This window comes from Gobio gobio (assembly GCF_949357685.1).
Source record: "Gobio gobio genome assembly, chromosome: 9".
NCBI lineage: Eukaryota > Metazoa > Chordata > Actinopteri > Cypriniformes > Gobionidae > Gobio > Gobio gobio.
In genome coordinates, this window is record NC_137115.1 from 8,186,058 (window position 1) to 8,211,677 (window position 25,620).

Sequence of the window (25,620 nt, forward strand, 5' to 3'; positions counted from 1 at the left end):
GTCACTCAAAATGCTAATAATATATCAGAGCGGCTGGTACGGGAAGTGACAGTGATACCTGCTGGCGGAGCTGACCGCTGGTTCTCTGGGACTCGTGGAGCTGCTGTTCTAGCTCTCTGAGGAGCTGTCTCTGCACACCCAGCTGCTCCTGCAGCGTCTGGTTACGGGTGTGAGTCTCCATTAAAGCCTGCTTACACTGAGCCGACTCCACTTCAACCGTCTTGGTCACATACTGCAGGAAGAGTGAGAAACAGACACATTAAATCATTTTAATTAGGTATTCGTCAGTACTTAAGAATCAACACATGGGTGCGTTCCTCATAGCAAGCGCTTTGAGTATGTGTCTTCACATGGTATTTGGGATCCTGAATGCGAGTCCAAAATGTAGGGAGAATATATATGCAGTCTGAAGAGGTAGTAGAGGTGGCTATATAAGCTTAAATATGGAAGGAAGAAAATGAAAATTGAACCGGATTTTGTGTTAGCCATTTTGAGGGAAATCTCTTTATGGGTTAAAACACAGAGGTTGATTCTCTAGAGGTGAAAACTGGACACAATATAAACATTTGATGCTACGCTGAGTGAGCTGTACATAAGAAATTATCAATAATGAATTAGATTTATTTGGGAAAATCTGAAAGTCTCTATTAGACTATCTGGGAATATTAACACCTCATACCTTCTTGTGTTGCAGTATTTAAAAAAAATGCTTTTAGGATGACCTTTTGATTCGACTAGCCTTATATTACTTTAATTATTATGGACATTTGTCTTTGACACTCTTTACATTACTTTGTTTCTACTTCTGTTCATTTTAAATCCACTGTGGGAAACATGTTCCAATTCGCACGTATGACCGTTTATAATATCCATGTGATTGTACAGAAACAATGAAATACACATTTCACATGTATAATTGTCTTGTGTTGACTTCTTAACATAATACGCATAATGAAATACATGAATCAACCATAACAAAATGGTTAAATCATTAAACCAATGAACAAATAACACGATGGGGAGAGCAACATCATTAAACAATACACACAAGCAGTGGTACAAACATACAGTGGTGGCCAAAATTATTATAACACTTGGCATCTGGGAGTCGTCTTATTGGACCTGGATTTATTTTCCAAGAGGACAATGACCCGAAAACATTCTTCTAACTATTGCCGGAACTACCTGCGATGGAGCTGCTGGAATATTGAAAATGATGGACTGGCCCCCTCAAAGTCCAGACGTCAACCCCATTGAGCACATTTGAGGCGAGTTGGAAAATAAACTGGACAGATCTATTGTACATTCAAAGGAAAGCCTTTGGCTTCAGTTGCAGAAGACATGGGATAACATTAGTGTTCTCAGAGGAAATATATTGACACTACGCCAGAGAGATGTGCTGCTGTACTTGCTGCAAAAGGTCTCACAAAAGGTCTCACTCACTTCCTCTGATATTTGATGGTCAGAGCATCCATCTGCATGTTTCATGAACATTATGAAATTAAATCAAGTTTTGGAGGCAAAAAAGGTCAATATTTTCAGATATGTCAGGTGTTCTAATCATTTTGGACACCACTGTATATGTGCTAACCGGCATTTATTTTATGCAAAACTGTTGATGTTTGTATGGTGTTATAACAGGATTTTTTTTTTTTAAATTTTAAATAATGTCTCTAGCCACAAGGTCTCAATGTGACCCTATTATTTATTTTTTGGGCCTTGAATGCGTTTAAGTGTTAGCTAAATAACTCAGATTTAAAATAATGCAAACAAATCCTCAAATTCACAAGACATATCCACAAAAAGCCTCTATGAAAGAAGTTCAAGCTTACATTTCAATAAAACCTTTCGGCAACACTTTATTTTACAGTGTCCTTGTTATATATTTAACAAGTACTTACAGTAGTAATACCAGTAAATTATGCATAATTACAAGCAACTAAACCAAACCCTGAAGTAAGTGCATGTAGTTAATTTATATTACTCAGTACTTAACTGTATAATTACACTGCAACAAGAACACCTTAAAGTGTAGGCGACATTTCAAATCAACAAAACCTGACAGCACTCTCACACATTGTGCTTCGTTACACACTCTCACCTTGACTTGCAGCGGCAGTGCGGCCTGGCGAGACAGAGCCTCCTCAGCGTCACGCAGCTGTGAGGTCAGCTGGTCCTCGCTCTGGCTCCTGTGGAGTGACGCCTCCTCCAGCTGCTTCTGGAGCTCCTGTCTGTGCTCCGCGGCCTCCTCCAACTGCTGCTGCAGATGAACTACTACACCCGTCCTCTCATGCACCTGTTGCTCCAGAGCAGCCAGTCGCCGCTCCCGCTCACGGCATTCCTCGTCCTTGCGACACAGCTCTCCACGCATGGCCTCCACATCCTGAGGCCGATGCATTACATGACAAAAGAGAGAATAAAAAGTGGTGAGAATAAAGGTTGATCGCATTTCAAGCATCAATTAATCAATCGGATTGTATTTGAGGTTTGCATTGATTCCTAACCTGGCTGGAAATATTTTGATTCTGCATGGTTAAACCTATAAAAAGTAAGATGGTCTGTTTATGGTAGTGCGGGTATACCTGGCTGTGCAGGCAGTGGGCGGTAGAGCAGCTGGTCTGGGTGTGACTGGCCCTCAGCTCCTGTTTGAGCCGCTGGTTTTCACTCTCCAGCACCTCGAGCTGTTTCTCCAGATCTGTCGCCCCCTAGACACACACATACACACATTTACTTAGCTAACTGAATGAGGACTTACAGTAGACTTCTAATGATTTTATATACACCTAATTATAATCACTATTGGGAAATACTAACCCAAAGCCTAGCTTTACCTCTACAATTTTATTTTAGGGGTAAGGCTAGGCTTTGGGTTAGAATTTGCCAATGCACACAATCACATTCTGATCAGTTAATATGAGCAAAACGTTTTTTTTGTAACATTATAAAAGTCTTTACAATTTGTGACAATTGATCAATTTAATGAGTTCTAGCCACATAAAAGTATTATTTCCTTAAAGTAAAATCTTATTGACCCCACAATTTTGATACAAATCATTTGATACTGATTTTGGTACAGTAATTTAATGCTCTGTGTTAAAAAAAATAGTGTTTTAGACAAATGAGATGAGGATTCATCATATTTAGCTTCAGGGGACAAATTTGTCAAAGTACAGATAAGTACAGCCACAGCAATCGAAAATTAGAGATTAGATCAGGGACACAATTCTCTGCTATCAACAAAACTAGATCACCAGGGTAACACTCCCTCCACCTCCCATCATAAAGTTAAATCAGGTCAGTGTTCTTTATACAACAATAGAAATGTCTCACACAACTGTGACAACTCTCCCTGTCCCTAATAATTCCTCTCACTATCCGGTTTCAGTCTCTCACCAGCTCTGAGCGCAGTCTCTCCACCTCCTGTGTCTGATCCACTAGTTTCTCCTCCAGCTCCTTGACCTACAAAACCACAAACAAAAAATTAGTCAGCAAGTTTCATGCATTCACCTTTATGAGGTATCAATCTACTTTAATCCAACCAGACAGAAACAATGAATATCGAATAATGGGTCAGGATACATGGCCGGCTCAGGAATGTAAATTATCTGGTAGTGCTCTTGTGAGTCTGGCTGGAAAACCGAGCCCTATTCTTTATGTGTAACGTACCTGTGTGCGCAACCCTGTAATGAGAGCGAGTTCTTCTCCCTCGTCTTTTTGCAGTTGCTCCTGTGAGTGAATTCTACTCACTTGTACAGCGCTGGGACAATCCAGAGGCCTCTGTGTTAAAGCACTAGAACTCCTCACACCTACACAGACACACATACAACACACACTTTATGCCATGAAAGCAGCTTTCTCTCATTTTTAGGTCAAGCTGCATTTATGTAGCACTTTAAACAGATCGTTTCACTAAGAAAACAGGAAAATAATGTTGCAAAATTCATCAATTATGAAGCAAATTCAATTTTAAAGCAGCTCCACAGTATCATTATTCAGCTCAAGTCAGTTCAATGTGAAATCAGTTCAGTTCAATAACAGTGTCAATGTGGTTAGTACATGTGTGTGTGTATGTATGTATGTATGTATGTATGTATGTATGTATGTATGTATGTATGTATGTATGTATGTATGTATGTATGTATGTATGTATGTATGTATGTATGTATGTATGTATGTATGTATGTATGTATGTATGTACGTATGTATGTATGTATGTATGTACTGTATATATATCTAAATATTTAAATATTTAACCAATCAAAAGTATTAAAAACAGCTTGTGAATAAACTTGGTTCCTGAAGTTTAGTGGTAGTAAAGCTCTTATATAGGGATGTGTGAGTGCTGAAGAGTGTGAGTTGTGCTTTATCAATGCTGTCATGAATTCACACACCTCTGTGTGATATAATACAAAAACTTGACACAGAAGATGCTACCCTCTCCTCATTCCCTGCATTGTTGGGCATTTTATCAACCTTCTGTGGACAGGCATTTCACCCAATCTTAACACTCGAGCACCTGTGGGGTATTCTGTAGAGACAAGTCTACAGAATCTACACTACAAGTCTACACTCAATTTTTCAACTAAACATCGAAATAAATCTAATTAATAAACTAAATTAACCATTTAAACTAAATTACTGATCTAATTATTGATCTAAAGCCCACATTGTCACTGTGTGATAATTGAAATGAACTGATGACATCAGCGTTTTTTTCCAGAATGGCTATACAGCTGAATAAAATTATGCTGCATTATTTTCCTGTTTAACACTGTAAAGCTGCTTTGAAACAATCTACATTGTTAAAAGCGCTATATAAATAAAGTTGACTTGACTTGACAAGTCGAGCAATCCTCCCCATTAAAGACCAGGGCATTTAAGGAGGTCATCATCCAGGAGTTAAACAGGTCAGATGTGACAATTTGTAATGAGCTTGTACACTGCCAAGAAGGGTTAGAGCAGTATGCTTAAAATCATGGAGGATATTCTAAGTACTAGAATATTATACATTTGTTGAATTAAATCGAGGGTGTGCTCATTTCTGCAATCCTTCATTTAAAAAAAAATTGGCTAATGTATTTATTTTACAGATATTGACATATATTTCTCGGTTTTTATTAAGTAGATGTTTAATACATTTCAATTTTGACATCTTTCCATAAATTGTATTAGTGATCATTAAGAAAATACTTTTTTTAGCACTTCAGCATTGTCTTAGTCCAGCACTTGACATCGAGTCATAGCCAAGACAGTCTTAAATAGTGCAAATGCACTTATTGTGTACATGCATGTTTTTACATTGTACTTATTTAAAAATACCTGCATTACAGGTGTAATTCCATTAATAGCTATACTTCCCTTACCCCACCCTTAAACCTAGCCATACCATCAAACCGGTCCCTAACCGTACCCGTATCTCACCTCAATAGCAGCACAAGTGTTTTGCAATACATGAACACAAGTACATATGTTGCATGTAGTCACTGTAGTAACAACTATAAATGATGTGTAATTACATGCACTTAAATATATAATTACACTAACACAGACACCTTCAAATAAAGTGTAACCCAATATTTTTTTTATGTAAGTACTGTACATAGTTAAATACACCTAATATAACGTGTGACCAATAAATTATATTTGTAATTATGGATTCACATTTCTCACCTGTAGGGGACACAGCTTGGTTGAGCTGGACGCCGTTCAGTCTGAGCTGCTCTTGAGGTTCTTGGTTAAAGGATGAATGTTCCTCGTTATGGTGGTTGAGCTGGTGGTCGTGTGTCTGCAGTCGCTGTAGCAGGAGTCGTTTCGCTGCGTCTTCGCTGCGCAAGCGTGTCTGGAACTCACAAACTCTCTCTTGCAGCGTCTGCACAAACACACAATAAATCTGTGTAAATTCAACCATGAATGCCAGCTGTCCGACCTGAACTACACACAAACTAACGATACACAAGCAGGAAGAACTTTTAAACAGATACGTGGGAGGAAATTCTAAAATGAAAATAAAACCAGGTTACTGAGAAAGCGCTTTTTAAGCTTTTTTAACTTTTCAGGTTCTTCAAGTGTTATTTACACAACCTTCTCATGTCATCCCAAAACTATGGAATTTGTAGCAGCCAGGACATTTGCAAAAATACTTCATCATTTGATCAAAAGATTCTTGAAATGTGAGCAAGTGACTATTTCTACTGGCACAAACTACCTTGGATACAGTTTTCAGAAACTCAGACAACTAAAAAACCTCTAGCAGAGAGATTTAAGCAAACAGGGAGAACTATGAACATAAGCGACTTTACAGCAGAACAGTGTGTTTTGTAAAGATGACGTCGGAACGAGGCAAAGTAGCTAAGCACAAAGAAAGAATCAGAGGGAATTACGTAGGCAGACGTCCAGGAACAGGACAAAGTAACCTTCTGTGCAGGTGACATGGAGAGAAGGCAGTGCAGAGAGACAGAGATAAAGAATGAGAGGAAAGAAAAGAGCAGAAAAGCATGAAAACAAAAAAGATCAGTGACGTGACATTGATGGATGACAGATGACACCTAAAAGAGCTCAACTCAAAATTCGCAGGAAAAAATGGTTCACATACCAACTCTTTGAGATGATGCTATTTTTAGAGATTTGAAAATCCGATGTCTTAAAATCCTGTGTTTCGGTGATCCGTTAGGCTGGAATTCTCACTACTGAAAAGCAGTGCCTCATTGTACCTTTACAGGTAACACTGCCTGGTCAACACAGATAGATCTAGAGAAGCACATACAAAGCTACCCCACGTCTAAACTATTGTTTGTATTGAGAAGAGCGTCAATGCATTGAAAAGCAGCGGCCTGGACAAACCGTACATGTGATCTACAGCCAATCGGTTCTCTTTTGTGCTCATGGTATGTTGAAAAGACTGGAAACCCAAGCACACTCAAATCTCTCTCACTCTAGATTGTCCTTTTCAGAGATGGTTTACCCACCCCTAGAGATCAAAGAGAGGAGGACTGTACTCCCAATGTATCATTAACTTACAGTGGATCATGTTATGCAACTCCAGTCATTTCTATAGACCAGGGATAAATGCGCAAGTTCCAACCTAGCCTAGTTTTGACGTAAATGGTCACAGTTACAACTTGCGCACAACTAAATATTTTGGTGTTACACCATTAAACTTAGTTGAAACATAACTGCGTATAAACTAAATAAATATTTGCGAAAGCCTACGATCAGGAGTAATGGCTAGAATTAAACAGAAGACTGAATTGCCGCAGTAAGCTTGTATTACCCACCCTTTAGACATACATGATGTTGACATTTACACTCATTTCCATTTTAAAAGAGAACACTATGTGAACAAATGACTTTGTTAGTGGTTCTTAAACACAAACCATTCCTAAACAGTTGTGCATGTCAAATAAAATCATAATATATAATAAATACATTTTTTGCATCAGTATTTATTTATTTATCCGAATTAAATTCAAATAAAGTTTATGAATGTGATTACATATAAATTATGTATTATGTTCTTCATGAAATGTAGTATTGTATTTCAATGGGAACTTTTTACTGTTAGTTATGTGAGGCAAAAGTTAGAATCAAGGATACATTGAAATAACATCAACATAGTGGCACCAACCTCCATTCTTATCATCATGGTGGGCAAACACCACTCAAATTTTCTTCAGAACATGTATACATTTCATTTTAATTGTCAACCAGTGGTCCAATCCTTCATTATGTTCTTATAAATATTTAAAGCCCATCTAATAAACTATATTAAATGTGATTTGCTTGCAGATGTTGCACTGAGGGAATCTTACACTGACACAAACAGAGCCTGTGGTCACTTACAGACAGCCTGAGCAACCAGCTGCGCTGAGAAGCCCTAAAGACGATAACATTGTTTAAACACAGAACACAAAGGCAGCGTTGCCTGCTAGCTGTGACTTATTAACCCTGTAAAACGAATTACTCAAAGATCACACAGATATAGTACAGACCGGTCACACAGAAACCAGCTCCTGAATGTAGTGATCTGTGGATGATGATTCAATCACAACACACTATCACAGAAACAGATGGTTGAGAATTGAATACACACACACGTTGGGTTTTCATGTTTTATGGGGACTTTCCATAGGCGTAATGGTTTTTATACCGTACATACCGTATATTCTATCCCCCTACACTGCCCCTGCCCCTAAACCTACCCATCACAGGAGACATTCTGCATTTTTACATTTTCAAAAAAACATCACTTAGTCTGATTTATAAGATGTTTTCCTCATGGGGACCTAAAAATGTCCCCACAAGGACGAGGATTTCGGATATTGCCATCTTTGTGACATTTTGTCCCCATAACGTAGGAATTTCCAGTCGACACACAGACACAGACACAGACACAGACACAGACACAGACACAGACACAGACACAGACACAGACACAGACACAGACACACACCACACACACACCACACACACACCACACACACACCACACACACACCACACACACACCACACACACACCACACACACACACCACACACACACCACACACACACCACACACACACACCACACACACACCACACACACACACCACACACACACCACACACACACCACACACACACCACACACACACCACACACACACCACACACACACCACACACACCACACACACCACACACACACACACACACACACACACACACACACACGGTATGGTTTTTATACTGTACAAATTGTATATTCTATCCCCTTACACTAACCCTAAACCTACCAATCACAGAAAACTTTCAGCATTTTTTTTCAGAAAAAAAAATGTATAAGCTTGTTTCCTCATGGGGACCTCAATATAGTTCCCCACGGAATCCACATAAGTCAGTGTGCATTCAGGTGGAAGTCCCCAACGGGATAGAAAAACATGATCACACACACTTACTACATTTTGGGGTCAGCAATATTTTATTTTATGTTTTTCAAAGAAGTCTCTTCTGCTCAGGCTGCATTTGTTTGATTAACAATACAGCAAAAACTGTGAATATCTTAAAATGTAATTTATTCCTGTGATCATAGCTGAATTTTCAGCATTTTTTACTTCTTTAATTCGACAGTCTCATGCTCCTTCAGAAATCATTTGAATATGCTGCTTTGCTGCTCAATAAACATTTCTTATTATTATCAATGGTGAAAACCATTGTGCTGCTTCATATTTTGTGGATGCATTTTTTTTTTCAGGAAGAAAATGTTTTTAAAAATATAAATATTTTGTAATATTAAGTCTTTACTGTCTTTTGATCAAATTAATGCATCCTTGCTGAATACAAGCATTCATTTCTCATACTGGCCCCAAACGGTTAAGTGTAAATGGTCTAGTTAGTACACAGAATCTAGGGAAAATGTGTTGTTTGTGGATTGCTATTGAGGCTAGTAAAGTGTGTTGCATGGTTTTAGAAGCAAATCCCTAAAATCTAGTTGGGAGCAATAATATTTGTGATGTTTACCTTAGCGAGTACAACTAATAATATTAATTGTCCAGGTTAATGCAGAATTTTTAGCCAAGTAAGCGGCTGATTCTTTATTACCGACAAAAGTCCCAGAATGCTTAGTATGAACAATCATATGGTTATGCTTGTCTTAGCAAACACCACTCGCAGGGTCGTACCTGTATCAGCAGCTGCTGCTGTTCTGAGGTTGATGTTTCAGAGAGGTCAGAGGTCAAACAGTGGCGCTGAATGACAGAGTTGGGCAATGACAGGAAGGAGCTCTCCTCTTCACCATCACTCATCAGGATATCCAGGGAACTTGCTGAAGAACACACACAAACAACAAACACAGTAAATATGGTTTTCATTCAAAACGGGGTGCAATTTGTGGGTGTGGGGTGGGTGGGGGATTTGGGCATTTGCCCACCTCTGGTCTATGTATCCCTGCCTCTGATGAATTATTTTTATCCTCCATCAGAAATGGACTTTAACTGTTAGCGCTCCTAACAGTTGGATTCGTGATCCCGTTTCATGCACCTCAATCCATGCAGAGCTTTTTTTAGAAAGTCTGCGCACACCATTAAACTATAGTGACAGTATGAGATTTATACAATGTTACTGCTCAAAAGTCAAAACTCTATTGTTGTGACCTAATGCTGATATTATATGTAATAAACTGACACACAAATGTATTACGAGACAGAATGGAGAAGTTTAGCGTCACAGTAAGGTGGGAATTATTATCACGCAATATTGACTGAGGGATCGGCAGAGAATCACCTTTCTGTGAGTCATCAAGAAATTATGGTTTTGCATTCACATCAGAAAAGAAGAATTATTATAAAAGAGGTTTGTTTATCAGTACATGTCGAAACTCTGTTGAACCCCTCAGAGTAACATCTAAAAAGAAAAGGAGGTATTACAAGTTTCAAGTGTCATTGTAAATAGTGGTCAAATATCAAAGCTATCGAATACTTAAAAAGCTCAAGGTTAAATCTGAATTATTTATTGTAAAAAATATTTCCTTAACAGCTACCAAAAAAAAAAAAAATTATAGATAGATAGAGATAGAGATAGAGATAGAGATAGAGAGAGAGAGAGAACCACCACTGTGGTTTGTGATTTACTTTCAAAGAAAAACAACTTTTCGAACTATTAATGAAAAAAGCATACAGTTTCTAACATTAATAAAATCAAAAGTTGCATTTGTTAATATTATTTAATGGACCTGAGCAAACGAACTAAAAATGACCAGTATTTTTATGAACTATTGCTAACAAAGATTAAAGGTCCTGTTGCGGAAGTGTTGCGTTCGGTTGCGTTCGTAGAGTGTGTTTGTCGCCATGTCGTCGAGAGGCTGTTATTTTTATCCCGGAGTCAAATCACCTTTGTTTGGACTTCAGGGACGCTGTAGTTTGAGCGCATGCATCTCCTCATTATGGTAAGAGGCATGACCTTTCCGGGCAACGTGCGCTAAGCTGCTGTCCAATCACAACACGGGAACCGCTGGCACAATCAGAACTCGTTACGTATTTCTGAAGGAGGGACTTCATAGAATAAGGAAATCTTCGAGCCGTTTTGAGGACAGTGAAAACAGCGGTATACAAATAAGTAAATTGTGTGAAAAATACTGTGTTTTTTTTACACGCGAAACATTAACATGTTACATTGCACACTGTAAACGCAATCGAAGCTTCAAAAACACAGGAAAAACGGGACCTTTAATATAGTATATACACTGTAACAAATTATTGGCCAATGTTAATGCATTAACTAATGTTAACTAATGGGACCTTATTGTAAAGTGTTATCAGTAAATATTATTATTATTATTATTAAATTCTATATTTCTGGAAGAAACTGACCAAAAACAGGGTTATTAATGTTAACTAAAGCTAAAACTATTGAAAACATTTGTGACCAATCAATAAAGCTGAAATAAATTAAAATATAACTGATTAGATGCAAAACTTAATGAGAAATAAACTCAAAAGAATGATTTGTTCACCCATTGGACAGCTACTTCTCGTGAACACACAAAGGGCATCTAGAAGTGAACGTCAAGATCTTCAGTTAATAACGGCTTCAATTCCCATCGGTTCCTCACATAAATCCACCATATGATTTCAGAAGATTTGGGCATCTACAGCTGTATGGTTGTACGCACTTAAGCATGACCTTAGAAATGTTTTCCAATTATTATGCATGTCCTGTATTTACGTTGATTGAACCAGTGATGCCAATCATTTGTGAATTAATCATTCCGTCTGTTATTCCTTTTCAGGAAGTGAATTGGTTAAATGGGTTTGGCAAAATGGTCTGAATCAATTCCTATTTGTTCAGACTGCGCTCTCAATGAATCATCTGAAGTGGTTCAAAACAGTATCAAGAACATGAACTACATGTTCACCTACAAACAATTGAAACAAAAAGGCTACTATGTGAGCGGTAACTGAGAAAATTCAGCTACAGCCGTGTAATATGAATAAGCAGCCATTTGTGTTTTTGTGATGTCCGTGTTGTTTTCATGTGAACAGAAGTCTGACCATTTTGTAGTTTTTTTTGTCATTTCCGTTTTAAAATGTGTCTAGAGACAAACTTCTCACTGATGGTTTGGTCTGAAGAGTCGTATAGAAGTGCAAAATAGCTACATAGATGCTTGACATACTCTAGAAATTATACATTTATCTCAGAGTTGATTTGTTGTGTGAACTTTTTAGTTAGCTGGTCTTTTGGACAACTTTTTATTTTTTATTGTACTTTTTGAAGCTTCAGAGCTTTAGTCCTCAGTCAATAACTGCATCAAAACATAAAAAACAAAGTTATTAATTTCTCTGTTTGTGTTACTTGGAAGAAACAGAAATCCTTCAGATTTGGAACAACTGGACAGTGAGTAAATGATGACCAGTGAAGTAATCCTTACAAGCTAAACATGCAGTGAAAACATTATCAATCAAACTGGTAAAGGTCCTGTGGGCACCATAGAAAGCAGTAACACAAGATAAGATAACAGCCTGCTGCGAGTGATGCATTAACCTGGATTTCAATGTGGCCCTGAACCGTACCAAAAAAAACAACAATTACCATTTTGTTTGCCAAACAACTCTCGTTTACACTCACACAGATGAGACATGCAGCCTCTCGCCGGAAGGTTTTGCGATGACACAGCAGTAGAGCCGCTTTCGTGGAAGAGTGTCGGACTGAATGCAAATCTCTCACTGCATCACTGCAAAAACCAGCTACCAGCAATCTGCCTCGACATTTCCCTGTTTTTCCTCTTTGTTTGCTTCCCTTTTTAGTCTTTGTTTCTCACACAATTGCTGTGCCTGTTGTTATATTGTAATTGTCCCGTGCAGCACAGAGCGCATTAGCACACCTACATATTTTCTCTCACACACACAATAGTCCTAGTGTTCAAGCCCTTATCTCGTCTTTAAGGAGATTTACCCTTCTGTACCTGGACAGAGCGCATGTTGTTCTGTATTCGGTCCGAATCCGTCTGTCTCTGCTGCTTCTTCTTGTTAGCGGGCAAGACCGCATCCCTCAAGCTCAACACAGTAACTGAGCCACAGAGGGCTCTCTCTCTCTCTCGCTCTCGCACACACCCACAGACACACACACCCACACTGTATCTCTCCCTTCCACGCTCTATCCTCACTACATACAGTCAAACATTCAAACTATCCTCTGAAAAATGTTGCCACACCGGTTTTTAAGTCCACCCATGTGACAGGGCTCACCATCCAATGAGAGGTCTTTGTTCCAGAGCTCCTGCAGGCAGGGGGTGTGTCCGACGTCCCAGGTCTTTCGTGTGCTGTACATGACCGCAGGGCCGAGCAGACCACTCCGCTGGACCGGCTATAAACAGACAAAAATCTAATAAATACCCAAGAAATGAACAATTAGGGCTTTTCACACTGCACTTAACCCGTGTTGTCATCGTTCTAACCACCGCTTTTAACCCCGGTTAAACATGTAATTAGAAGCGGGGTTAGCACCGTGCTCTCTTGGTGTGTTAATCCCGCATTGCAGTGCCAAACAGTGCTTTGGACAGTCATGGAAACACTGCACATTGTAAACAGTAAATTCAGTGTTTGAGAGGAAAAATGTCAAATGCTGACAGAGAATGTCATATTTGGAGTGAAGAAGAAGAGACAGCCTCAGTCTTACTCGTATACCATTCAGGATAAACATGATTGTAAAGTAATATGTAATACGAGGATGTGCAATGCTTGAGCATTTATATGTAAACATATAGTGTGTGTCATTTGTGCATTCAGTGACACTGACACAGGGTTTGAGAATGTATAGGAATGGCATCTTCTGAATAACCAGGATTAATTGTTAACTCCAGGTAAATTATAATCAGTGTGAAACATGTAAGATAACCGTTTACCCGGGGTTTACAATGACCCACGGTTAACTATTTCAAGTATGAAAAGCCCTTTTGTGTCAAAATCAAACGAGTTGCATATACAGTTTGAATGAGACCGTTTTAACATAAAATAATAAACTTAATGTGATGCATGTTTGCTAGTCATACTTAAAGCCATTAAGAAATAGGCCAGATTTCTGCACTGAAAAGATCATAGCATAGCTTATTAACTATTTGCATCTATTTGATTTGATTTGATTGAAATGATCATATTTTCAAAAGTCAATATATATATAGGTTTATTACACTGTAAAAAAAATCAGGTTTCCAACTGAAAATTTTCTAGTGAGCGATCACATCTAAATTTTTCAGTTGGCCAAATTTAATTTCTTGAATTTTAATTGAATTAAATTGCATCAATTCACAGAAATTCAATTTGGCCAACTGAAAAATTTAGATGTGATCGCTCACTAGAAAATTTTCAATTGGAGAATTTCAATTTTTCAAATTTTTTTTTTTACAGTGTAGTAGTTTTACAGAAATGTTACCCATTTCTTACCGTTTAATTTATGTATGGCTGACAAATAGTATCACATTAAGCAAAAAAATGTTATGCTAAAACTGTGTAACCCAAATAGACGGAAATATTATATGCAATTCAAATGCATACATCATTAATTTAAGGGGGGATTCTTTTTTTTGGCTATTGAAGCAACACATGTTAATTTGATATAATTTCACTCTAGAAGTTAAACTTCAGTTTCTGAGAACCCTGGAACAGTGAAAGAGTCCATAGAGAAACGCTGCAGAAATCTCTGCATGATGCCCACATCTCCCTGCAGTCACGTGACCAGAACTCGTTCAAACGACCAACTTCAGGGTCATAAACACATTGGTGTTATTACAAATGAGATTAGAGTACAAGGGCTACAGGTCACACTGACAGAAGAGGATTACGCTCCTTGCAGACAGACAGACAAACAAACAACAAAAGTACCTGGACACACAATGATAGCCCAACTAATAACCCAATAAACTAATAATAGTGTCTTTTACAAACAGACCCCATCTGCAGCTCACAAAAAACCCAAATCCATTTAATCCAGCAGACAATAATTTTTCAGCAAGGATGCATTAAACTGGATTTAAGTGACAAAGACATTTAAAAAAAAAAAAAAAAAAAAAAAAAAAAAAATTAAAAAAAAAAAAAAAAAAATTTTCCAAATAAATTAGGCAGAAAAACTCAACAATTTTCAACAATGATAATGAGAAATGCTTCTTGGGCAGCAAATCAGCATGTTCGAATGATTTCTGAAGGATCATGTGACACTGACTGGAGTAATGATGCTGAAAATTCAGCTTTGAGCACAGGAATAAATTACATTTTATAATATAATCAAATAGAAATGTCCTTTTTTAATTGTAATAACAATATTTACCCTTTTTACTGCATTTATGATTAAATAAATGCAGCCTTGGTGAGCAGAACACTTCTTTCAAAAACACACATTACAATGGCCTTTTTACTATTAAGATCATGAGAATGGGTGCATGTATGGGGGTGCTTACAAAATAAGAGAACAATGCACACACAAAAAAAACACCTTTCAAATTTGTGATGAAATATAACCTAGGCATTACCCATTCCAGCACTGCAGCATGAATAAAAAAAAGCTTTTAATAGGATAAGGAATCATGAATCTCTCCAAATATTCAGCCTGAGCTAGTATGTGGTAAACAGAAAAACACTGGCTGATTTAACATGTCTGGGCTTAAAAAAAGTCAGAGGCTGAAATTTAGTGGTGACCACTGAATAGCAGCATAAGCTATCAGTCTCGCCCCAACAACACACGCTAGTCACGCTGAAACTAATCCTCCTAGAGCACAGAAAACCCTTCCAAGACTACAGCTTCTATTCACGCTGGTCTCTCACTGACTTCAACACACATGCACACAGTCCTGCTGTACCATGAGTCCGGCTTTCCTGCAGTCCTGAGGATGCACAGGCTGATCCCGGTCCAGCCAGCCCTTGTTAATGAGAGATCCCATCCAACACAACATCTTCATCCTCTCCAGTCACAACAACAAACAAACTGCTCTTCACCGCTCCACATCTTCAAAATGATGCTCATATTGATAGAAAGAAAAAATCGGTTTACTAACAGGTTAGTGAAGACGTCCTGTGACGCCACCTCTCTCTACAGAGATAAGACCGCTTGCATCAAGTTCATTTTACCCATAATCCTTTAAGCTGACAGCAAATGACCTCTTTCCACTGTGATGGCAGGGCAGACATTTTGGACTGAAGTCCAATCCCTGCACTGGACAGCTTCACTGGAAAACATCTGCAGTTACTGTGTTGCTCATGCTCACACAGTGGCCAAAAACTTACACAACCTTTCAAAAATTTGGGGTTGGTATAAGATTTGTTTTCATGTTTTCTCTTCTGGTCACCAAGGCTACATTTATTGGTAAATTACAGCAAATACTGTAATATTGTGAGAAATTATTACAATTTTGTATTGTAATATACTTTCAAACGTAATTTATTCCTGTGAGCAAAGCTGAATTTTCAGCATCAGTGTCACATGATCCTTCAGAAATCATTCTTATTTGCTGCTCAAGAAACATTTCTTAATATTATCAATGTTGAAAACAGATTTGCTGCTTAAAATTTTTGATTCTTTGATTAATAAAAAGTTCAAAAGAACATAATTTACTTGAAACAGCAAATAGTATTTATTCAGTTTTTTTATTTTTATTTTTTTAAACCAAGTGCCATTTATTTAAAATAAAAGGCAGTGCAAGCACCAAGAACATTTCACCACAAAAATAAGTTATTTCAATTTAGGGCTGGGTATGATACAGGACAGGTGTCCCGAACCAATTAGATTCCAATTCACAAGATCTCAATTTGATTCGATTCAATACATTTTTTTAATTATAAAATTTTTCACTTGCACCACCACAAAAAGATCAGTTTTGACGCATGTATCCTTGTATTGTAATAAATAAGGTTAAGACACCCAACATTTTAAAAACCAGTTAAATTGAACAATTCTCGTTTACAATTTCAATACCACAGCTAAAAATATACATATTTAGCAAATATATTTATTAAGTATAACGAGGTTGGGTTCCCATTCAACTGTCCATCCTATTAAAAACGGCTAGGCTATATATATATATATATACACAAGTGTATTGTATTTAGGTCTTCCGTGTCTTCCATGATTCCTGTTCTTTCCAACAACAAAGCACTTGAATGCGACAAGCTCGTAATTGACTTCAGAAGTGGAAGTAGGACATTTCCAATAGCACATGAAGGTAATATAAACATCACTGCTAAACGGCTCAGAAAAGTGAAGTTGGCTCTGAGAAAAGCTCCAGAAGCATTTGTTTTTTATTCAAACAGAAGTGCTTTTTTAGCTTCCCATCGACCCATAGTTAGCCTTAATCCACCTGAGAAGAAACCTAAGAGCTGAAATGTGCCTTTATGGATAGAAAACAAGTGTACTCTTAATTCTCAAATTATAAAATTAAAGGGTTAGTTCACCCAAAAATGAAAATTCTGTCATTAATTACTCACCCTCATGTCGTCCGAGACCCGTAAGACCTCCGTTCATATTCGGAACACAAATGAAGATATTTTTGTTGAAAGCTGATGGCTGAGAAAGGCTTCAGATGGGCCTCCATTGGCATTCAGTACATTTACACTTCCAAGATCCATGAAAGGCACTTAAAACGTCGTTACAAAGTCCATCTCACCACAGTGACTCTACAATAATCTTACGATGCGACGACAATAGTTTTTGTGATAGTTTTTTTTTTCCGCAAAAAAAAAATCAAAATAACACCTTTATCCAACTTGTTCTTGTCTTCCGTGTGTGCCTCCACGACGCATGCGCGAGAATATGACGCAGATCCGGCGTTCGGACAGATGACCCAGAAGCGATTTGTTTACAAGCAGAGGAAGACGTGCATATCTAAGCTGTTGAATTCTACATTGATCGTGCTTTAGGTCTCGGCGTAGTGCTCAAAATGGGGCTAAAGTGTGCATTTCATGGATTCCCGAACCCCGGCGCTACGTCATATTCTCGCGCATGCGTCGTGGAGGCACACGCGGAAGGCAATACAAGCTGGATAAAGGTGTTATTTAGATTTTTTTTGCGCACAAAAACTATTGTCGTCGCATCGTAAGATTATTGTAGAGTCACTGTGGTGAGATGGGCTTTGTAACGACGTTTTATGTGCCTTTTATCTGTCTTGGGAGTATAAGTGTACTGAATGGCAATGGAGGCCTATCTGAAGCCTTTCTCAGCCATCAGCTTTCAACTAAAATATCTTCATTTGTGTTCCGAATATGAACGGAGGTCTTACGGGTGTCGAACGACATAAGGGTGAGTAATTAATGACAGAATTTTCATTTTTGGGTGAACTAACCCTTTAAGAAACATGTCCCCTTTAATAAAGGTGTTTTGACCACCAGAGGGAGCTGTGCACACTAACATCAGACCTCATGATTGTAATGCGAGTCACTCTTTACCAATTATTGGATTACATTTTCAGGGGTGTGCAGACTGATGATGATCTTTCACATACAAACAAACACAGCCACTAATTATCCAAAATAATTCACAGTAAACAACAAAACACTACAACATTTCAATTATCCCAAAGCCTTTCCCTCTCCTCCGCTCTCTTCCCTTAAGGTCAATTTACACTCTGTCATTGGTAAAACAACACTCAGGCCCTTCTGATGTTTCATGGTGGTCTCCTGGGAGGATCTCACACAGACTGCTTTAATGAAACAACTGATCAGCTTCAGTCCCCTGATGAAACCGCACACCACACATATTCATTTCATCGGCCTACAGATGGGCATTTCACAAGCTCTTGAGAGAAACTGGGTTGAAAACGACTGTTTAGCTCAGGAAGAGCTAGTTTATTCCCATCACACTGACATGGTTTTCATCTTCAGCAGCAAACTTACACACAGAGTGTGTGAATCTCATTAGCCTACTTCTGTTTCTCTCTCTCTCCCGTGTGTTCCAGCTTCTATTTTAGTTCTGCTACCCACATTCACAGAGACAAAAAAAAAATGCATGTACAAACCCGCTAGTCAAGAGCGACTGCTCTAAAAACAGCATTCAAAACACTCCACGCATCTGAACGCACTAGTGTTAGACACAGACACCTATACATGCCTCAAAACAATATCGATAAAGTAGGAGAGTCATACTATATGACCTTTTATAGAAATTCCAATTGGATAACGTTACAAAAGTCATTCATGACAAGTGTGGTACATATGTTTGTGAACTGACGGGTATGATTCTCTTAGCCTACCAGTGTAAACAATGCAGAAACAAACACCAGACACATTGTTATACAAAGTGTTTTTGATTAGTTATAATGAACAAAAATGAATCAGGGAAAAATAATAGGCTAATTTATAGGATGTATCGTGTAGGTTTACCATGACATTTTTGCACATAATGCTTTGGGTCTTTGAGACCCTAAACATAAAGAACGTAAAGTCAACTGCAACAGACAGGACAAATATTATTATATATAAACACATATGCTGTCCTGTGGTCAGCAGACCTTTTAAGAAGGGTCAAGGAGTTTTGGGGATTAATAAAAAGCTTTAATTACTAAATTACAGTTAAGATCTGAGAAGTGTGTTGATGCACTGTGTGTGTGCGCGTGCGTATGTATGTATGTGTGTGTATGTATGTGTGTGTATGTATGTGTGTGTATGTATGTATGTATGTATGTATGTGTGTATGTATGTATGTATGTATGTATGTATGTGTATATATATATATATATATATAAAATAATAAAATTAAAATAAAATAAATAGTTTAATTAATAAAATAAATGATTAAATTAAAAAATAAAATAAAAATACCCTGGGATATTAATAATACCCATGTCCTCAATTACATTACTAGATCTGATGGATCCAAAAAGATGAATTTTTTAAGATGCAAGATATGCATTATTATTTTTAAGATGCATACGCTTCTTTTTAGGAAAAGGGTTAGGATTTTGGTCTGTCTGTAGCATTACAGACTTAAAATAGCTTTATACAAAATGTTGGCCTTCATGTTGGTAGCGATGTATATGTGTGCATCAGGTTTTTGATTCAATTCGATTCATCATTGAAATATAAAACAAAAGCTCTCACTAATGTATCCTGTTTGTTACTGTTGACCATTTCTTTCCTGTAGCTTAAAGCATAAGTCATTCATATCAGCCGATGCATGCATGCGCACAGTCAGTCTGTCACCAGTGAGCGGATTCATGAATCCTGTGGTCCAACAGTCTGTCGCTGTCTGTCTGATTTTCCTGTCTCATTCATTCATCTGCAGTCACCCCCTGGGTACTGTGTGTCTCTCCATCTGTCTGTCTGCCTCTTGTTTCTGCATTGCTTTGTCTAAATCACTGTACAAACACAAGGACAGGGACGCAAGCACATGCAACTACTCTGCTATTAACAGCCCCATAAAACATTAATCCAGTTATTAGATTCCCCATCCCCCATCATAAGAGTAAAATCACTGCCCCCCTCCGCTCCTTTAAATCCCTCCATAAAAAACATCTGCCTGCGCTGGTGGACACGGTGACATTAAACACACCATATGCAGTGTCCAGGGTCCAGTCCTGTGCATGCGTGTCATGACTCATGAAAGATAATGCATGTTAAACATTAGACAGGAAAAAAAAAAAAATCAGCATCTTAGATAGGACAAGTGAAATATGAACCGAAATAGCACACGTTTATCTGCATCGCCCCCATCTCTGAACTCACCTCTGTCCCTGCGGTCTCCTGGTGTCGCTCATTCCTTCATCATTTTAGGTTTTATTTGGAGTGTGAGCACACACTCATTTACACACAAACACACGCCGCCGATCTCAGCTAAGCCGTTCTCTCTTTGTCACACACACACACGCACACGGAGCTCCTCTCTCCTCGCACACACTCTCGTACTGACACCAACGCCGTTTTTCCTGTCGCTGTTCCTTGGTAACGGTGGAATCCGAGCCGCATCACGCCCCCCTCCGTGTGTTTGCCCTCCTTCCCCTCCTATCCCACAGTTCCCTCCTCCCTCTCCGTCACCAGCCTGGCCACTGAAATAAATATTTCAGCATGCAAATGTAGCGTGGTGCTGCTCTTCACTCCACTAACATTTGTGCCTGCCTACTGTTTGGCACACTGAAATATTTTACATTTATTCATTAAATGTGTTCATCTATCAGTGCATTTAAGGTGTAAAGAATTGAACACAACCTTGGTGTTCCTAGAGTCAGAATCAGCTGTGCTACAGGAAAACATGACAAACAAGAGATAAAGGAAAAAAAAAAAAAATCGAATTTAAAATGTCAGTACTTAAATATATACTGCATTTTCTTTTAGATGGTAAAATTAAATTTGGCCATAAATGGTCAAAGAGACACGTTGACCTTGACACACTGTCATGAGGGTCAGTTTCCACAAAGACAATTGACCATTTTATGTTTTCTGCTTATTGGTCGCACCACAAGACTTTATATTATTATTATTATTAATTATTATTATATTAATATTGACAATAATTGTCTTGACAACTTATTTTTCTAAGAAATAGTAGTAAAAGATTGAAACCAACTACTTGGGGCCAGATTTACTAACAGCTTGCGCCAGCACAAACCCTCTTTTGGTGTTAAAAAACGACTATCAGGATTTACTAAAGACACGCAGTGAAATATTAGCACTGAAAAGGCATGGACAGTTAATTTGTGGCTGACCTTTATTGCATATGTATTTGTAAGAGTTTCCCTTTCAGATGCAAATTTTATGGGAGGAGAGTATTTAAATGAATCACGTGAGGTGATTTACTAAGGTTTACGCTAGTCAATTCACTGGTATTTGCGGCATTATTTACCACCCAAAAAAAGCACCTCTTAAACCAGACGCTAATTTGCACTACTTTTGGTAGATTGTGTTGATAATTATGGGAATGATCCGGCTGCGTCTTTGTTCAATGCGCTTTTATGGGATTGCGCTCTCGCACTAATTTGCCCAGTTTAGTAAATCTGGCCCCAAGTTTTCTTTTCGCAAAGCTGACATTTTTCATGAATCCTTAATTATGACATCAGTTATCAGTATAAAGTAGGGGTGTGTAGGGGTGTAACGATTCACTCGTTTTCTCGATGCATCGATTGTGAATGGTTGATTTCGGTTGATAATCGATTTAAACCAGCAGCCATATCACCCTGCAGCCCAAGACTTGTTGCCAACTGAAGCTAAGCAGGGCTGAGCCTGGTTAGTACCTGGATGGGAGACCAACTGGGAAAACCAGGTTGCTGCTGGTAGAGGTGTTAGTGAGGCCAGCAGGGGGTGCTCACCCTGTGGTCTGTGTGGGTCCTAACACCCCAGTATAGTGATTGGGAAACTATACTGTAACAAGCACCGTCCTTCGGATGAGACGTTAAACCGAGGTCCTGACTCTCTGTGGTCATTTAAAATCCCAGGATGTCCTTCGATAAAGAGTAGGGGTGTAACCCCGGTATCCTGGCCAAATTTGCCCATTGGCCCCTCTCCATCATGGCCTCCTAATCATCCCCATATACAGATTGGCTTCATCACTCGGTCTCTTCTCCACCAATCAGCTGGTGTGTGGTGGGCGTTCTGGCACAATATGGCTGCCGTCACATCATCCAGGTGGTGCTGCACATTAGTGGTGGTTGAGGAGATTCCCCCCTTCTATATATGTAAAGCGCTTTGAGTGCCTAGAAAAGCGCTATATAAAATGTAACATATTATTATTATTATTATTAAAATGCTAAGAATCGAATTAATCACGATTCGATAGCGATTGAGTGCTTTAAAATAAACATTAGATTATACCTACTGCATGCGTCAATTAATAGAGACGTTGTGCTGCATCATCCGCGCCCTCACTTGTCTGGCTATCACCAGACCAAGCTCAATTTAAGATTGAACATTGGTCTGGGGAGTCTGCTCTGTATTTTCTATTGCACAAGAGGCGCGATCAACGGGCATAGTTCAAATGACTCTGTACGCAATTGGATAGTCCTCTAGCCGTCATCGTGTTAAACCCGCCAATATCGTGCCAGGTGGATAAGCCATTCTGTGATTGGTTCCCGCAAAAGTGTAACAGAAGTAGTAGAAATGAATGTACAGGTTTCCAGACTGAGCTGCAGGGCGAAATCAAATCGCCGGCACATCAGGCTAGGTTTACCCAGTCTACGCCCTCACAGCTCTCCTTCACAGACATGCGCTGCGCTCTTTACCACCTTTCACTGGATTGCGCTCGCGCTCCATCCATAGCTCTCATTGACACATTTTTGAGCAGTCCACATTTGAGCTCTCCTCAGGACGGCTCAAAACCGCTCAAGCCATTGTCAATTGCCAAGTCACTGTGGCCACTACTGTTGAAATAAAACACTTTGATTGCGTGGAAACGTCACCGTTATTTTATATAAAATAAAACACTGAAGTTTTACGGAAATGGGTCATACAGTACCAGAGTAGTTGAAGTAAAACCCTACATATTCAAGGATGCACATGTATTGCATGGACGGAGCAAACACTAAGTGTCTAGAATGCATACACAGTTCTGATAAATGATAAATGAAATTTAACTTAATGCCGTTTAACTGAATGTACGAAGGAAACTGCTGAAATAACTACAACATTAACAAAACTGAAATAAGAGCGTGCGGTTTATCTATCAATCAGATGCGCATTTAAGTTGTGTCCGATACTATAGCAACAGTAGACACACGGCGCGCTTAGTTTTAGAATCATCATAAGGAAAATGTAAAGAGAATAAATAGGGCTTTTCTTTCTATTCCGTGAAGAAAAGTTAGTTTAGGATTATGCATGATATTCCAATCTCTCCATGGAAGCATTACATGTTTAATGTACCTGGAACACTTTCATAAGGTTGTGTAGCCATTAACACTATCATACACAATAGTAAACTAACAATACCTTTAAAGCCTTTTTAAATTTTAGCTTATGTACATTTCTACAAATGCCAATTTTTATAGGCTATTAAAATAAAGTACATAATTATAATAAAACAATAAAGTAATAATATGAATTAACATTAACAATGGACAAACATATTTTTTGCCCACTCTGACCCCTGAAGGCCGCTGTGCAATTCACACCCTGACTAAGACACATTGGCCTCGACACTAAGACTGTTTACACCAAGTGTTAATAGCAAATAGATTCTATTTACACTCAGAGAAAATAGCATATTTTCTTAATGATAATTGCTATTTACACTGTGCAAATTGCAAATAGCTGTAGATTCTATTTACTAAGTGAAAATAGTGATATATTCTATTTACACCGTATAAAAGTAGCAGTTCTTCGCAATATAAATAGTAATTACATGTAATTTATACTTTACTTTGGCAGATACCAACAATTTGCACCTCAGTATTGTTGTACATTAACAGCATGCAATAATGATATAGAGTGTGTAAATTATTATATTTATTAAAATTATTAAATGAATGCCGCCTTAATAAAAGCCTTCCCTACACCTATCCCTAACCCTACCCAATAAATGCTTTTATTATTATTAACCATTTCATTAGGCACTTTATTTCCACTTTTAGAACATTTTCTTATTTTTTATTGAAAGTAAATGCCTTTCCGATGTGATTTGTGATGAGAAAAGAGAGAAGAGCGAGCTCTGCAAAAGGCGGATTCGAACTCGTGTTGATCACGTCAAAATCAAGATCCATTAGCCTTACACTTTACTGATTGTGCCGCTGAAGACGTTGAATTGCAAGCGTTTTTTTTATTTTATCTTGTTTGGCAAAGCCAGGCATTGTTAGGCGGAGCTAGTGCGAATAGCACTTGCCAACAAGGCACGCTATTTGCACTTGGTGTGAATACACACTCCGTTTTAATAATCCTGTCAATGCATATAAAAAAAAATGCAGAATTGAATTGCATCGAATTTTAATTTGAATCATCTCAAATCGAATCGTTATGAATTGGCAAAAATCGTTCTTGAATCGAAAACCTATGAATCGTGAATCGAATCGATTTGCTGTCTACCCAAAGATTCACAGCCCTAGTATAAAGTGATAGCTAGTATCACCCTGATATTTCTGATATTAAGCCCCAAAGAAAAAGAGCTTTGAGTAAAAAGCTGACATTCCCTCGGAAAAATCATGTTCCAAGCAAATTCAAAGCACAAACTACAAAGAAAATAAATAAAACAGTATTTAAAGAGACATGTCTTAAAACCGGTCACAGGGGGTGAAATTGCCCACTCATTTGTGTAGTGTATTAATTGACAGGTCTCTCAGCAACTACACTGACACCATTCTTCTGCTCCCATGAGACCAAACTCTCTGAGGCACTGCTAGGTAACTGGGTTACAAATGCAAACTTGAGCCAGTACATAGAGAATGTGACAGTTTAGGAATATGAATAACTAGCTGATATAGATTGAAAGCTGTTTCTCTTCAACTGAGCACATTGTTTTATGCTCAAAGTCAGCTGTGCATTACGAAACCATTTCCAAAGGATTGTAAAAGCACAAAAACTGTTGTTAGCTGTGTGTCGTTAAAAGTTTACTAATTAGGTTCAGTGTCCGCTCAGGAGTTCCATTCATTGACACAAGCCCTGTTAATGATAATCCAATACTGCCATTCTGATCGCTGTCTGTGGGCAAGTCAAACTTAAACACCCTGAAACTTATTGCAAAAGTGAGTACTGAGTAC

General features: G+C 38.3%; 1 protein-coding gene across 32 annotated transcripts in view; it reads right to left on the reverse strand.

Moving 5' to 3' along the window:
* kifc3 (kinesin family member C3) overlaps positions 1–25,620 on the reverse strand; it is a 59,780-nt gene that overhangs the window by 18,676 nt on the left and 15,484 nt on the right. For 10 of the 32 annotated variants that reach the window (XM_079825660.1, XM_079825657.1, XM_079825674.1 and 7 more), the window contains exons 2-9: positions 13,217–13,334; positions 9,656–9,798; positions 5,671–5,869; positions 3,667–3,806; positions 3,394–3,459; positions 2,583–2,705; positions 2,102–2,383; positions 59–232 (exon numbers count right to left, since the gene is read on the reverse strand). In XM_079825660.1, coding sequence (XP_079681786.1) covers positions 59–232; positions 2,102–2,383; positions 2,583–2,705; positions 3,394–3,459; positions 3,667–3,806; positions 5,671–5,869; positions 9,656–9,798; positions 13,217–13,298 — 1,209 coding nt within the window. In that variant the 5' untranslated portion in view covers positions 13,299–13,334. Of the gene's footprint in view, positions 1–58; positions 233–2,101; positions 2,384–2,582; positions 2,706–3,393; positions 3,460–3,666; positions 3,807–5,670; positions 5,870–6,380; positions 6,417–9,655; positions 9,799–12,933; positions 13,166–13,216; positions 13,335–15,819; positions 16,098–20,671; positions 20,955–25,620 lie in introns of those variants that run through there. The other 22 variants (XM_079825649.1, XM_079825646.1, XM_079825659.1 and 19 more) reach the window with 14 other exon arrangements.